The sequence below is a fragment of the Salmo salar genome, chromosome ssa05 (genome assembly GCF_905237065.1).
Source record: "Salmo salar chromosome ssa05, Ssal_v3.1, whole genome shotgun sequence".
NCBI classification, from domain to species: Eukaryota; Metazoa; Chordata; class Actinopteri; order Salmoniformes; family Salmonidae; genus Salmo; species Salmo salar.
Genome location: NC_059446.1, coordinates 61,840,555 through 61,857,826, shown reverse-complemented (window position 1 = coordinate 61,857,826; position 17,272 = coordinate 61,840,555). Strand labels below are relative to the sequence as shown.

The window sequence follows — 17,272 nt, the reverse complement described above, 5'->3', positions numbered from 1 at the left end:
TTTCTGATTGAGAGGGGGTCAAATATTTATTTCCCTCATTAAAATGCAAATCAATTTCTAACATTTTTGACGTGTTTTTCTGGAATTGTTTGTTGTTCTGTCTCACTGTTCAATAAACCTACCATTAAAATTATAGACTGATCATTTCTTTGTCAGTGGGCAAATGTAAAAAATCAGCAGGGGATCAAATACTTTTTCCCCTCACTGTATTAGGGTATATTATGAAATCTTCTAACTCATGATATGTAGCTTGTGTGGATACTTTAGTATATGGTGGTTAGCTAGAGTCTAGACTACCTGTGTTCAGTGATTATTTAATCGGGAGGTGCTGGAACAAAAAGTGATCGAGAGAGCACCCCTCCCTCGTGCTCAAGTTTTGTTCCAGCAACTCCCGATTCATGGTGTAGTAGGCTATTCTGAATTATTTCATTTCTTACTGAACAGACAGCAGTAATTCTATAACTTTTGCAAATGTATTTCAATTTAGGGAGAGGTGGAAATGTACACAGTTGTTACCCAGAGGAGGGTCATGCTTTTTCAATTTCAGTCATGGGGAAGGGGTTAGTCTTTATTTATTTTTATAATTGTTTTATTTAGTCCAGGGGAGGTCATGTAATTGATTTAAATGTCATATTGCTCAGTGTTTCAGAATTAGTATCTCGTGTGCCTGATGCTGCCCCTCATCCCTGATTCTCTGCTGGGTGTGCAATATCAAGTGTGCCTAGTGTGGTCTCAATAAAATTATCCATAGCCTATACTATAGGCCAGGGGTGGGAAAACTTTTTGGCTCGAGGGCCACATCGGGATTTTGAAATTCAACGGAGGGTCACATTTTTTGAGGGACCAATTTTTTGTTAAAATTAATTTGCAGGCGTCACTACAGACCAGGGTTCGATCCCAGGCTGTGTCACAGCTGGTCGTGACTGGGAGACCCATGATGTGGCGCACAATTGGCCCAGTGTCGTCCAGGTTAGGAGAGGGTTTGGCAGGTCGAGATTTCCTTGTACCATTGCGCTCTAGCAACTCCTGTGGAGGGCTGGGAGCATGCACGCTGACACGCTCGCCAGGTGTACGGTGTTTCCTCTGACACATTGGTGCGGCTGGCTTCCGGGTTAAGCGGGTATTGTGTCAAGAAGCAGTGCAGCTTGGCTGGGTCATGTTTCGGAGGATGCACGGCTCTCGACCTTCGCCTCTCCCGAGTACATACGGGAGTTACAGCGATGGGACATGACTGTAACTACCAATTTGATACCACAAAAATGGGGAGAAAAAAGGGTTGTCTGTTTTAACAAAACTTTTTTATTTTTGTACTTATGTATTGAATATAGTTTTTTTGTGTTGTGTTTTTTTTATAAGCCCTAGGGCTTCAAACCATACTTGCACACCGTTTTTTATTTATTTGTTTTTAACTGTATTGTTGTTTATCACTTATTTTCTTCGGTGCAAATAAATTCAACCTTAAGTTTTAGGTTATGTGTTAGAGAAAAAGCCATTTGTTATTTAAGTCATTGATGATCAGATACTAAAGTTGTAACTGGTTCTGTTGCAACATTTTTACAGTTGATAGACAACTTTAGCACTGTTCCAAACTTAGACTATCCTCTTTTTTAACAATAGCCTTTATAGAAATCTAAATGTCTGCTGTCCTGCAGATTGCGCTCATTCCTTGTCATGCTCTGTTGTGGTATTTAAAAAAAATTCCGCTTGTCTCCAGTCATGTAAAATGACGTAGAATTGCAAGAAATGCGTTTATAAAAGGCACAAAAAAAATCGGACTGCAAATAAGATGGATTCATGCAGTGCTTTTATTATAATGGATATCTTTTCATCCTTACCCTTGTCTGCGTTGGTCTGCAAATCCATAATCTTCTTGCTACTTTGCTATGTAATGTTTACAAATCGAAGAACATTTTCTAAAACTGCATATCTTAGGCTCTGAGCTGGGTTTCATAAAAGCATCGTAGCACGAAGATACTCTTCTGTCCATTTAGTGTCAGTGGAATTAGGATGATTTTAGTGCTACGATGCATTTTGGGAAACCCAGCCCTGGTTTGTCATAGGAGTGAGGGTAAATGCAGGCATGTTCTCTGTTATCCACTTTGTTTTAATTATTATTTTGGGTATAGGGGAGGGTCACAATTTTGTTTTTCAAGCGTTCAGGGAGGGTCAGGTAAATATATATTATACTGAAGGGAGGGCCATCCATTTTAATTTCAGAAGGTCCGATTTTCTCCAGGTATCCCTCATTATCAATAACGTGCAGTCCCTTATCAGGGGTGCTGCCGCACCTCCACCACCATTCCCGCTGCTATGATTGTATAAGGAAATACATGATGAAGTGCTGCTGCACATAGGCTATCAGCCGTCCAGACCGAATATTGGTGATAATGTAAATCAAGTGTTATAAAGTGTAAATCAGATGTTATGCTGCTCTGGCATTACTGTTTATATTTAAACTAGTTAGCTTGCTACACACACTCCACCAGTGACTACATTTAAAGCCATGCATGTTTGGATAATGGGCGAGCGCAATCTCCACGAGTGCTGAGCAATTAACCGAAATGTCGGTTGTTTTGGGGGTTTTAAACAACTAATTGACCAATGTAAGTTTAAATGATTTGAATTCCATTTTGTTAGAGTTTTTTCTGTGAGCTCAATAAATCAGATCAAGCCTGAACTATGCAAGGTAGTAGGTTGTTTTAGTTTCCAACAGGCCAATATTCTACATATATTAGCACAGAAAACATGGTAATTAACTATAATGACAATAATCCATTGGGCACCTGCATACTTGTCCGGTCTGTGTGGAGCACTGAGCTATTACAATAAGAACCGTGTGGAGCAGACATGGGGTGATTGATACTTGGCATTCAGTATACATAAAAGTTTGTCTTATTTACTTTGAAGAACTACTAAAATGTTGATTTGGCAGACTGCATAGGCAGCAGCTCTATAGAGATGAGATGATTACTTGGAATGAAATAATAAAGTAATCAAATAAAACCTATTTTATTAAAGTGAAGTAATGTGAATACATTATGGTTAATAAGTGATAAGCAGTAATGGGCATCACTAACATTTTTACTTTTAATTGTTTTATTCTGTTGCTACAACATTCGACCCACATAATGCATAGTGCATTTAATGTATAAAAAATAAACTGAAATCGAAACTGACCCTACCTCAAACAACCCTAATCGCTCAGCACTAAAACCATACAGGGGGTGGCGAATTTGACGTCATCATGACAACTAGGTGGAAGTGGGTTCAGAACAACAATGACAAAAACTGTACAAAAAAAAAATGTACAAAAACTGTACCACCACACAAAAGAGCACTTGGCAAGTGGGAGGGAAAAGGGGCAGGTGTTCTGGCACAGGTAGACCCATATTGTGCACGCGCCTGCAAATCAGTATTGTCAAATAATCTGTAGTCTATGCTTTTGATGCACCAGGTTTCTTTTCAGCACTTCAGCACCTGCGTGTATGGACAGCTCCCCTCCCATGTCTATTTTTGATGAACGCAAGTAGTGGGATAGAGTGGTCTGTTGAACTGCACTGTAGCTGCAGAACCTATTTCACCAACCTCGGAGCCCGACAAGGATTGGACATTGGATCATTTTTTGAAACTCCCATGGATATTGCGATATACAAAAAGAAAACTGAGTGAAAGATGGATCAACCGAAACGCTGAAATTGTTGTAGGCCTACTTTGGAGACGAATACGTAATTTTGGTTTTCAATTATCTTTCATGCTGCGGCAACTGAAGATAAAACACATATTTCATTGCATTACGGCTTAGCTGTTCAATTGGAATAGGCAACATTGTATCGGAGAGAAAGTGTACTTTGTTGCGTATTGTGAGGAATGCGCGCATTCCAAGTGAGTTGAGCGTTAAACAAGGTAAGAGTGAGCATAGTCCTGTAATATATCTCACTGCATGTTGTCATTATGTGGACAGATGACTAGCCTACATAAACGTGCTATAGGATACATTGGAGTAACTTGTATAGCCTACATTATAGTGGCATAACAATAAATATCCTAATTTGTTATAGGAGTATATGGTACGAAACAATCAATAGAATAAAATATGCAATAACCCTGCATATCTACGCTTCTTGTCCATTTACTCCATGAAAACAAACAAATGTCTAAAATATAAAGGCAAAACGTTGGAAATATATAGGTTTTATACTTTCATTTTTTTACCTTCCGTTTTCAAAGGTTAGGTAAAAGGTTTTTCGCCACACTTAAAGTTTAGAATCCCATTGACCCATCCATCAGATTGCTGCAGTTTCCGAATGGACCGCGACGTTTTTCCGTGCATACACGCCACTATAGCAAAAGCAGTGACGCCAACCGAAATATGTCTTCCGCATTTAACCCAACCCCTCTGAATCAGGTAGATGCGGGGAGCTGCCTTACGACGTTCACGGCGCCCGGGGAGCAGTTGATGTTGGGGGTTAACTGCCTTGCTCAAGAGTAGAACGGCTCGGGGTTTCGATATAGGACTTACATTACCGCCGCTGTGCAGTGACGCCAAAAAATAATTCATGAATGTACACCGTAAACACTGATTGAAGACCCAAGTAGGCTACTGGTGCATGCTGGGATGATCGATTTACTGCGTTAAACTTGATCCGAATGTCCTTCAGACACCTTCGCGTGCCGGTGCCAGGGATTCTTCAGTGGATGGGAGAACAACCACACCCACAAAAAATAACTCACATAATTCTATTACGTGATTAACACCTATTCAAGACTTCATTTTGAATATGTTAACATATTGAGAGGAGGCAGAGTGAGGATCAGTGTTGAAATACTTAATTAATGAGAGTGAGATGGTGAGAGAGAAAGTGTGTGTGTGTGTGTGTGTGTGTGTGTGTGTGTGTGTGTGTGTGGCATAGGAAAGGCTTAATTAATGTTGAATTAATTAAAGTGAGATGGTGAGAGACAAAGCGATAGAGGGAGTGTGTGTGTGGCATAGGACACACACACACGCTTGGTCCAAGGTCATCTAAACTGAAAGGGGGATATGGTTGGGTATTCTAAATCAGGGAGACAGAGAGAAAGGTTGTCTTTGTGCTGCTACTTTAAGTGCAGTGCTGTGTCAATGTTCTCAGCATCAGTACTGGGGCCATCAGGGATCTGACGGGGCCGAATTGAAGCAAGTCATGGTCAGAAGAGGCTGAAAATTACCATTATATCAATCTAATGTGCCTTTCCCTGTGTTACAAACCAAGAACGAACACCATCTCTGCATATGAGTCATTACACATGACAATGCCCTTTGTAAAATATTTATAAACTCCAATAATTCCCAGGGTAGGCTGACAAACGAAATGAGCTGATGAGGCATCCATTGCACCGGTCGGCCTTTTCAGCACATTCTGGTGTGACATTTCTCTCTGGCGAAGAGCAGAAGTCTCCCTGTCCCAATGTCCCTGCTGTAGAAACACATTATCTTTCTTCTTTTTTTTTAGTATTCACAGGGCAATGTGTTTGGAGAGGGTGTTGACAGCTCTGGAGTGGGGTAAGTTCAGGCTCTGCAGTCCTCTACATCGACTTTCAAGCCAATAGTCAGCAGGCAGACGGCACATGTAGTCTAAACAACACTGGCTTTTCTTGTTTCCAGGTTCAGTGTCATTCCATCTTACTCTAGGTGAACAGTTCATGTGTTTGAGTAGTCGTCAATAATGTTTTGACGATTGTTGATTGGTGGTGTTTAAATCTACTGCACTTGCTAAGAGAAGATGTATAGCCACTGTGACATACTGTCTGATCATCTTATCTCATTTGATATTATGCTGTAAGATCAAATGAATGATGATGAATACAGATCATTTATCTGATCATTCTATCATAATCCTATTGCCAACCTTATTACCTCTGATATGTGTGTGATACAGTACATGAAGTCCTCCTGGATCAGCCTCTCACTTTGAGGCTTTGTCATTACACTTTAATGTGCAAAGACATCTCGCTCCCCCACCATGGTCCATGCTGTTCTGTAAATCACTGTGCCATTATGAATCACAGTCCACAAACAGTGCACACAATGATGCTTTATGGCACTGATTGCAGTCCTCTGGGGCTAGGACACAACACAGGCCAGTTTATTGTGCTCTGTGTGTGGACTGATTTGCATTGGCCATAAAGTGGTATAAAAACAGATCCATCATGGTCAGAGTCAACGTGGTTATTCACTGGTAGGTAGGCCTCTATTACAACCCAATTGGGGTCACTGAATCGGATCAGATTGGATCATTGTTTTCCAAAGTAATGATTGCAATGCTTCTCACCAACACTACAGCCTATTTGAAACAGCTGGTCCTGTATTTCTTATTGAGCATATGATTTAATGTCTGTTTTTTCAATACAGTGCATTTATCCCGAGTCCAATTCCACACAGAGCCTTCCATTCAAACATACATCCTATGTACATTTCCTAACAAACATCTGTCGTGAAAAGTACAGTATTATCTATATGGCCATTTTCCTGGTGTTCAGGACTTCAGATAAATATGTTACACTGGGCAAGAGTTTAGCTGACATGCCAAACCTGTGTCTAGCTAACAGAATAGAGGGATATTTGGGAGGCCAACTAGAGCCATAAAAACAGCAGTTATGAGTAGGGAAGATGCAGCGCTGGTGCGATTACTGTGTGAGTTATACTGCAGAGGTTTGTTATTAGCAGGGGAGGCTGCCTCGTGTCTCATTAGTGACAAAACAGTGTGTTGAATACCCATACATCTCCACTGGCCTTCTGTGTATAGTTGAGCAATAACAAGCAGCGTCATATTCTGATTACCAGGAGATTACAATATGTTACCGTGCAATTCTGTCAGTGGGATAATTGTTTATCATCTTGATGCTATTACCCACCATGCACAAACTGGTTGAATCAACGTTGTTTCAACTTAATTTGTCAACGTATTGTGATATGGAAAATACATTGGATTTGAAAAAAGTCATCAACTGTGGTTTTGAGGGTGAAATTTCAGCCTCAGGATTATGTCATTATGGTAACGAAATTTAAACATAGACAACCCTCCTGTAAAATATGTTGAATTTGTACCTTTAAAACAGCTTCAACGTAAAAAAATCCACTGTCAGAAAACAACAATAGGCTGGGCAGCACCTCCTACTGGAGAATCTACCCTTTGGTCTCCCATCCAGGGTTTTAAGGTTTTAACTAATCCCAGCCCTGCTTAGCTATGCTATTTTTCACTAACTATTACTAATGTGATATCATGAGAATTATTGTTGGGAGATCTCGACTTAAAACTAAATAGATTCACTGTCGCTATCGAAGTCCTTCCACAGAGTAGTTTAACAGAGCAAATGAAATGTGACCATACTTTATCAATCATATAACATCAATGATGCTATTTAGGCCTGTATAGCATTTGAAAAGTTATCAACAGCTATTGTTTAAATTAAACCCAGAATTCAACATAAAATAGACAATACAAACTTAATTTAAAGGGCATTTAAAGTATGATTTAATTTGATTTAGTCCTATTCTTTACCTTTTATTTTTTATTGAGATAAAGACGTGAATCCAACATATCAATAATTAATTTGTAGACAAACTGGAATTAAAGCCAGACTAAGTCAGTGGCACAGATGGAACTATCCATGCAGAATATAAATCTCCTTCAAATATTGGTACAAGTTAACAAATGATATGTTGGATTCACGTCTCTAACTCAGCCAAAAATATAAGTTAAAGAATAGGATTAAGACAGTGGCTTAGATCTAACTATCCAAGCAGTATATACTGTCACACCCTGATCTGTTTCACCTGTTCTTGTGATTGTCTCCACCCCCTCCAGGTGTCGCCCATCTTCCCCATTATCTCCTGTGTATATATACCTGTGTTCTCTGTTTGTCCGTTGCCAGTTCGTCTTCTTTGTTCGAGTCAACCAGCGGTTTGTGTCTCAGCGCCTGCTTTTTCTAGTCTCTCTTTTCTTGCCCTCCCGGTTTTGACCCTTGCCTGTCCTGACTCTGAGCCCACCTGCCTGACCACCCTGCCTGACCCTGAGCCTGCCTGCTGCCCTGTACCTCTGCCCCCCTCTGGATTACCGACCTCTACCTGAGCCTGCCTGGAGTCCGGTACCGTTGCCTGACCTCTGGTTTTCTGACCCATACCTGTCTTGCAGGCCCCTGTTGGAACATTAAACTATTGTTTATTCGACGTGGTCTGCATCTGGGTCTTCCCTTCATACTTGATATATACAGTGCATCTCCTTTAAATGTTGGTATTTGGTTGCATTGTCAACCAAACAGAATTTAATATTACTTTTGTAATACAGTAAATAGCCTTAGCCTAAAGTTATCTTCCAAACTAATATAACATTCCACCTTAAAATTAGTAATACGTCCATTGGCACATTGATGTTATTGTAAATATACATTTCTTCTTATGTAATCACATAAAGCATGCATGTTCAAGATAGTATGCATAGGATGTTGCAGGTCAATGGAGATCTTCACAATCTGCACAGAATCTCAAATGGCATTAATGTAATCTCAACTGCAATACCGGTCATTTGGTTCTGCTATTAGATGAATTAAACACAGTGATAACACATTTAACAAAATATCTGACACTGTATTCCCATTTGAACTTTGCTGTGCTTTAAGATGGTTGAAAGTGAAGTGATAGACATTTGGGTGACAATTAAACCAAAAATCAGATGTTTTTCCATTGGAATTTGGTTGTGCTTTTAGATGGTTGAAAGCATAGTGATAACACATTGGCAATTCAACTAACTTTTGGCTATCTTTTTGACAGTGGTGGAAAGGTACCTATGTGTCATACTTGAGTAAAAGTATTATACCTTAATATAAAGTTACTCAAGTAAAAGTGAAAGTCACCCATTAAAATACTACTTGAGTAAAAGTCAAAGTATTTGGTTTAAAATGTACTTAAGTATCAAAAGTAAAAGTATAAATCATTTCACATTTCTTATATTAAGCAAAGCAGGAGGTAGCATTTTCTTGTTTTTAAAATGTATGGATAGCCAGGGGCACTCTCCATCACTATTATTTACAAAATATGCCTTTGTGTTTAGTGAGTCCACCAGACCACAGGCAGTAGGGATGACCAAGTATATGAATTTCACAGTTTTCCTGTCTTGCTAAGCATTCAAAATGTAATGAGTTCTTTGGGTTGTCAGGGAAAATGTATGGGGTAAAAAGTAAAATATTTGGTAAAAGTTGTCAAATATAAATAGTAAAGTACAGATACCCAAAAAAAACTACTTAAGTAGTACTTTAAAATATTTTTACTGAGGAACTTTACAGCACTGCTTTTTGAGTGGGTGAATATATGTTGTAATCTAATTCATCAACATCTCAACCAAATATTACCCAATTATCCACGTTGAAATTATGTGGTGTACCCAGTGGGTACGCTTCTCTCTGACGAGTTGGTTGGTGGACTGTGGACTGTGTATCAGTCGCATGTGGTCTTATTTTACATTAATACTCACTTATACTATACAGAGCAACGTAGAATATCTGACGACGCATAAAAACTTTGATGTGTATATGATAATAATGTATGTAATCACGATAATGACATACATGTTTTACTTTGTCATCTACAGTCATTCATATAAACCTTGTCTTTTCCAACCCAGGATGTCTGGCAACCTGTCCCTCCTGAGGCCTCCCTTAGTGGGTGCCACCAGGTCAATGCAACCCGCCCTCTCAAACATGTCCCAGTTTCCCCCTCTGGTTGACTGGGAGGCGCCCACCTTCACCCGAGCCGCCCAATTCCGTGTCGGCGCCACCTTAATCCTCTTCCTATTTGCTGCCTGCAGCAACCTTGCGTTATTGGTCAGTGTGTGCCGGGGGCGTGGTCGGCGCCTGGCTTCTCACTTGCGACCACTCATCATGAGCCTGGCCGCCGCCGACCTGATGATGACCTTTGTGGTGATGCCACTGGACGCCATTTGGAACATCACGGTGCAGTGGTATGGCGGAGACGCCATGTGTAAGATGCTGTGCTTCCTCAAGCTGTTTGCCATGCACTCGTCAGCCTTCATCCTGGTGGTGGTCAGTCTGGACAGGCACCACGCCATCCTGCACCCGCTGGACTCACTCAACTCCCACCACCGGAACAAGAGGATGCTGGGTCTGGCCTGGGGCCTCAGCGTGCTTCTGGCCTTACCACAGGTGAGTTAAAACCCTGGTAGCCTTGTTTACTATAAATAGTGTGGCACTCCAAGAAATTCAAGGTAAATTCCTTAAAATTAAAGTGATTTTGTTCATTCCTGGTATGTTGTTGAGATGACGTGTTCATGCCAAGTGCAGCTCTAGCTGTGGGTTAGTCAAGGCACTTAGAAATATGTGTTTACATTTTAGTAATTTAGCAGATGCTTTTATCCAAAGGTACTTAGAGTAAGTGCATTCATCTTAAGATAGCTAGGTGGGGGCCTCCAAAGTGGTGCAGAAGTCTAAGGCACTGCATCGCCGTGTTGCGGCGTCACTACAGCCTGGGGTTTGATCACCGGTCATGACCGGGAGTCCCATAGGGTGGCGCACACAATTGACCCAGCGTCGTCTGGGTTAGGGGAGGGTTTGGCCGGGGGTGGGTCTATGTTGCTCATCACGCTCTAGTGACTCCATGTGGCGGGCCGGGCGCCTGCAGGCTGATCTCGGTCATCAGTTGAATGGTGTTTCCTCCGACATATTGGTGCAGTTGGCTTCCGGGTTAAGCGGGCAGGTGTTAAGAAGCGCGGTTTGGCGGGTCATGTTTCGGAGGATGCGTGACTCGACTTTTGCCTCTCCCAAGCCCGGTAGCGATGAGACATGATCTTAATCACAAAGTTGGGGAGAAAAAGGGGGTAAAAATTACATGAATAAATAAAAAATAGATAGCTAGGTGAGAACCACATATCACAGTTGTCGTAAGTACATTTTGCTTCAATACAGAAGTTTGTTAAGATATTCTTTGAAGAGGTAGGGTTTCAGTTGTTTATGGAAGATGGGCAGAGACTCTGCTGTCCTAGCTTCAGGGGGAATCTCGTACCACAATTGGGGGTGCCAGGAAAAGAGAGAAGCTTTGACTGGGCTGAGTGGGAGTGTACACATAATCAATCAGTTTGCACAGATGTTTCAAGTGCCAGTTAACACTCTCGACCCAGTGGCTGATGGGAGATGGCAGGTGAAAGGATGGCTGAGGTCACCATTTGTGACAGATACTGAATTTAATCCGGTCAAGGTCAAGCGTACATCTAATACACACACACATACACACACAGTGACAAACGAGGAGGCATTACCTACGATTCTGTTCCTGCATGGTGTGCTGTACTCAACTGTCATCTTATCCAGAAATTGAAACCGCTTCGCCTACTGTGCACACAAACTGATGGATCTAGATGGGGATTTAATGAATATATGCTGGGGATCTCCCTGGCTCTTTGGCAATGTGTTCCTTGAATCAAAAACACAATCCTGTCTGCTATGTCATTGAAAAATGCTTTCCTGAAAACCCCTTGTCAAAAACAGTGCATTAAGGATTATGTGAAAGCGATAGTTAATGGTGCACTGGTCTGTAAGGACAGCCGGTGTAGAGGAAAATGTGGATGGATGCATTCATTGATTCGCTTTGACAGGGAAATGAAATATTTCCTCTGAACTTGACAGAGTGGTTTATGCCTTGTAATATATTATTATTATAAAAAAGAGAAAAAAAGATGCCCCACAGTGTGATCTTGAATTTGTTTTGGGCTACAACCAATTCAAGATCACACTGCAGGGCATCTTTTGTTTCCCTGTTGAAAATACATAAATAAATATATTACAAGTCATCTGATTTAGAATGTAGCCTAAGGAAATATAAAATGTACAGTACATAACTTACCGTAGCTAGGATTGTTCTTGGGTATATTCTTGCACAGTGTGTAAAATGGTTTCAAAGAGTAATGGCATACTACTGCACCACAACTTCAAAGTAGTCCAGGCTTCTCTACATTGTTTGGACGGTTTACTTCAAGCGGCAGGAGAGTGACTGTTTACTTGAAGGGGAGAGAGTGACTGTTTACTTGGGGGGGAGAGTGACTGTTTACTTGAAGGGGGGAGAGTGACTGTTTACTTGAAGGGGGAGAGTGACTGTTTACTTGAAGGGGGAGAGTGACTGTTTACTTGGGGGGAGAGTGACTGTTTACTTGAAGGGGGGAGAGTGACTGTTTGCTTGAAGGGGGGAGTGTCAGAGTGTGGGACGGGAGGTTCAAAGGGGGGGGGGGGACGGCATGTGTCCCTCATGAGGATAGATTTATTAATCTGAGTAGACAAATAAGCCTAATTTGCTGTCTGAGTGGCGCCGGGGCTGCTGGGAGTTTTATCAGTGCACCTGCTGGTAGGTGAGTGATTCACCACAGTGCATGAGCATCTTGAATGTCTCGCCTCAGGCTCTTCCCCTGTAATTTAATTTTCAGGGCTGTAGAGTGCAGAGGGGCATAACAGGATTTACGTATCAGTGCCACACCGTCAGAGATCCCACGTAATCACCGCCCCTATGCAGCAGAGGGGCAAGGACAAGGGGGTAGATAGACAGATAGGGATATGCATTCTGGAGTCTTCCTGGAAATGAGGAGGCATTTCAGCGAGAAATCTTAAAATTCCTGGCATGCTGATATTAGTTAGTTAATTGTGCCCCCCCAGAGTGTGAAATGTGATTATATTCCTGAGAATTAGGGAAGTGCAACATCAGCAGCAGAAGGAGGAAGATGTTGTAAAAGCAAGTATTTAAACACTGAAAACAAGCTAGCGTTTTATTAATACATTGATTGGAAAACAAGTAAAATTGCATTGTTGCAAAAGGCTAACAACTCTGCCCCCAACTCAGATTGGATACAACTGAAAGTATAAAATCATATATCAATTCAGTATTTATATATGTCTGTCATGGTGATTTATGTCCCCAAATAATCTTGAAAGCCATTGCAGAATATGGATCCACCTTGAAAGTTATTGTGATGCTACTGACCACTGCATTCATTAATCAGAAAATACTGCAGACATGACTCAGCCACTGAATTTTCTCATTAAACCACCCATTTCTGGCCAGTGCTCCAGCACAAAATAGCAGCCAAGGCCTCAATTGAGTTTTATACTTTGAAGGTAGATTAAATGATCCCCAACACAACCTAAAGTAGTACTGTAGTAGCCCAGTGTATATCTGTGTGAAAGGTACTACTGTATTTACAGTAGGTGGATTGTCATACATCTTAGATGTTGTGGTTGTTGTTACTCAGTGACTTCCTGTTCCCCAGCTGTTCATCTTCCGGGCCATCAAGGCAGAGGGCGTAGACTTCACCCAGTGTGTGACCCATGGCAGCTTCAAAGAGCGATGGCAGGAGACGGTCTACAACATGTTCTACTTCGTCACTCTCTACGTGTTCCCCCTGCTGGTCATGAGCTTCTGCTACACCCGCATCCTCATTGAGATCAATCAGCAACTCCACAGGAACAAAGGTACAAGCTAGCTATTCTAATCTGGCAACCACAATACTTGCATGTCCAAAATGGCAACCTCAGTAGGCCTATATGCTGTTCCAACATGAATTATACATTGACAATGTTTAGGCAAGATATGATAGCTACATTAGCTTTAGGAAGCTACTAACCAGCGCCATACTTTTCCAGCTGGCGAGTCCTGCCTGAGACGCAGTGGCACAGACATGTTCCCCAAAGCACGAATGAAGACTCTAAAGATGACCATCATCATCGTGATGTCCTTCGTGGTCTGCTGGACGCCCTACTACCTCCTGGGTATCTGGTACTGGTTCCAGCCGGAAATGCTGCAGGTCACGCCTGAATACATCCACCACGCCCTGTTTGTCTTCGGCAACCTGAACACATGTTTTGACCCGGTCATCTATGGCTTCTACACGCCCTCGTTCCGGGCCGATCTGGCCATGTGCTGGTGCTATAGAAGAAGGGACATTAATATGTCGCCCAGGTCTCTGGACCGCCTGTCCGCCCACCAGGGCCCCCACAGCGGAGAGCAGGACTCTGACGCCCCCGGTGTGGAACAGACCAAAGAGACTGGAGGTGACGGTAGATGACTGGCGCTGACAGTAAGTACATCTGTAAGGTTGGAGGGCTGAGGGAGAGCAGACCTGGAAATGAGCGGTACTAAGGAGTATGTAGACCGACCTACTTATTGTGTGAGGTGAAGACAGTGACAGGCTAAACAGCACCACCAAAATGTCTCCCCTCTGATTGTAAGCCCATCTTTGACATTTTGAGGACATTGTTGAAGCATGGGAAGAGGCACTTGAGTTAGGGGTCAAGCCCAACCTGAGATAAAAGGGGATAGATGGATAAAGAGACAAAACTATCTTGGAAGTCAAGGGTTGAAGGGTTCAAATCCTTCAGGATTACTTTACCCAGAAAAAAACATGTTTCTGGGCCTAATCTACAGCGTTAAGCACCATGGCTAAGGCAGTTCAGAGGTAGACCTAGGAGCCACCCTGATCTTGCGAGCTTACATGAATGGTTTGTTGTGTCCAAGAGGTCCAGAGGGAGGCAGAACAGAATCAAATGGGCTGCGACACGTTTCTGCCAACGTTGCATATCTAGTTATACAGCAACAGTTAAGCACATGCCATTCTATTTCAATTACTATCAAATGGAAAGGCAAACTCATTTTAAGTGCTGTTCCACAACTTTCTACGAACCATTAAAACCCTTGGCTGTCCCTTGATATATATATATACACCATGCTGCTTACAGTATGTCACACTGCTCGCTGTCTGCCTACAGGTTGCTTTTCCATGCAACACTGTGTCCTTACAATGCCAGGCTGCATGAGATGATCTCCATAGCCAACCATCACTATACAAAACTGTCAAATTACAAACAAATTTACAAATGCAGTTGATGGTACAATAAAATGGTTGGCCGTTTCACTCGGAAGACAGTCCAGAGAACTGTCACATTCAGTGCATGTCATGGAGAAAAACATAATCGTACTGTATTTACTATTCATGCATTCACTTCAGCCATTCAGGCTTGAAAACCAAAGCACAACTACAGTATATTATAATACATTGAGTGCACAAAACATTAGGAACACCTTCCTAATATTGAGTTGTACCCCGTTTTGTCCTCAGAACAGCCTCAGTTTGTCGGGGCATGAACTCTACAAGGTTTCAAAAGCGTTCCACAGGGATGCTGGCCAATGCTGACTCCAAAGCATCCCACAGTTGTGTTAAGTTGGCTGGTAGTGGATCTCTACTCTGAATAGATCATTCCATCTCATCCCACAGATGCTCAATTGGATTGAAATCTGGTGACTGGGCAGGACACTGCAGTGGCTGAAATATCTGTCATGTTTGTGGAACCATTCCTGGACAGTCCTAGCCTTGTGGCATGGGTCATACACTGCTGCCTTGAAGGGATGCACCTGATTGGCATTGATGTTCAGGTATCCTGTGGCGTTCAAATGTTGCTCCACTTTTATCAATGGGCCCAATGTGAGCCATGAAAACATGGTTAACTGTAGCCCGTCTGTTGCTGCTCTACACAATTCGTGTCAGCCTCCTCTGTCCTCTTTCATCAATGACCCTTTTTTGACCACTGGCCTGCCGTTGGCTGGATGTCCTTTGGGTGGTGGACCATTCTTGATACACAGGAGAGAGAAACTGTTGAGCGTGAAAAACCCAGCAGCGTTGCAGTTCTTGACACACTCAAACTGGTGCGCCTGGCATCTACTACCGTACCCCCTTCAAAGGCACTTAAATATTTTCCCTTGTCCATTCACCCTCTGAATGGCACACATACACAACCGATGTCTCAAATGTCTTAAGGCTTAAAAAACATTATTTAACCTATCTCTTCCCCTTCATCTACACTGATTGAGGTAGATTTAACAGGTGACATCAATAAGGGATCATAGCTTTCACCTGGATTCACCTGGTCAGTCTATGTCATGGGAAGAGCAGTGTTTTGTACAGTCACTGTATATGGCAGCAGAGTGCAGACAGGTGGAATCAATAATGCATCAAGCCCATTAATCTTACCATTGTGCTAAAGGGCCAAGAAGATACTTGTTAGTAGGGTCACAAGTAGTGGGCTAAGCCATAGTCATTAGGCTATACAAATCAATTCTCCTGATCCTTCTCCTGTAGCTACGGTATGCTCTGAGGCTTGAGGCAGCCAGATTGATAGAGTCATGTAAGAAGAATATCATGGGATGTCTGTCCTGGGGGTATACACAGTACACATACTGTATGCCCACCTTCTTATGGAATGTTCTGAATATCATATACACAGAGGTATGAATTCACTTGGGGGTTGTTCCATCCCACCCAAAATATGTATGTTCCTGAGCTGGTAAGAGTTCTCATAAAGGGAGAGTATGCAACAACCTCTCCCTCAACGTGAGCAAGACAAAGGAGCTGATCGTAGACTATAGGAAAAGGAGGGCCGAACACGCCCCCATTCACATCGACGGGGCTGTAGTGGCACAGGTGGCGAGTTTCAAGTTCCTTAGTATCCACATCACCAACAAACTATCATGGTCCAAACACACCAAGACAGTCGTGAAGAGGGCACGACAAAACCTATTCCCCCTCAGGAGACTGAAAAGATTTGGCATGGGTCTCAAGATCCTCAAAAAGTTCTACAGCTGCACCATCGAGAGCATCCTGACCGGTTGCATCACCGCCTAGTATAGCAACTGCTCGGCATCCGACCGTAAGACGCTACAGAGGGTAGTGCACACGGCCCAGTACATCACTGGGTCCAGGTTTCCTGCCATCCAGGACCTATATACTAGGCCTTGTCAGGCCCAAAAAGTTGTCAAAGACTCCAGTCACCAAAGTCATAGACTGTTCTCTCTGCTACTGCACGGCAAGCGGTACCGAAGTGCCAAGTCTAGGTCCAAAAGGCTCCTTAACAGCTTCTACCCCCAAGCCATAAGACTGCTGAACAATTAATCAGATGGCCACCCGAATCATTTACATTTACACTGCTGCTACTCGCTGTTTACTATTTATGCATAGTCACTTTACCCCTATCTACATGTACAAATTACCTCGACTAACCTGTACCCCCGCACATGACTCGGTACTGGTACCCCATGTATATAGCCCCATTATTGTTATTTTGTGTGACTTTTTATTTGATTTTTTTACTTTAGTTTATTTAGTATATATTTTCTGAACTCTATTTCTTGAACTGCATTGTTGGTTAAGGCCTTGTAAGTAAGCATTTCACGGTAAGGTGTGCACCTGTATTCGGC

The 17,272-nt window shown here is 42.4% G+C and overlaps 1 protein-coding gene across 3 annotated transcripts; it reads left to right on the top strand.

Annotated features, from left to right (window-relative positions):
• The first annotated feature begins 143 nt into the window (after window positions 1–143).
• Window positions 144–16,610, top strand: LOC106605452 (gonadotropin-releasing hormone II receptor). Of its 3 annotated transcripts, XM_045718495.1 has the most exons (5): window positions 144–3,903; window positions 5,487–8,121; window positions 9,654–10,191; window positions 13,296–13,497; window positions 13,669–16,610. In XM_045718495.1, exons 3-5 carry the CDS (start codon window positions 9,655–9,657, stop codon window positions 14,088–14,090), a joined length of 1,161 nt encoding a protein of 386 aa, XP_045574451.1. In that variant the 5' UTR covers window positions 144–3,903; window positions 5,487–8,121; window position 9,654; the 3' UTR covers window positions 14,091–16,610. The 3 variants fall into 3 exon arrangements, with proteins under 3 accessions (XP_045574451.1, XP_014056606.1, XP_014056604.2); XM_014201131.2 differs by having other exon boundaries at window positions 144–8,121; XM_014201129.2 differs by lacking the exons at window positions 144–3,903; window positions 5,487–8,121 and having other exon boundaries at window positions 9,302–10,191.
• The last annotated feature ends 662 nt before the right edge of the window (window positions 16,611–17,272 follow it).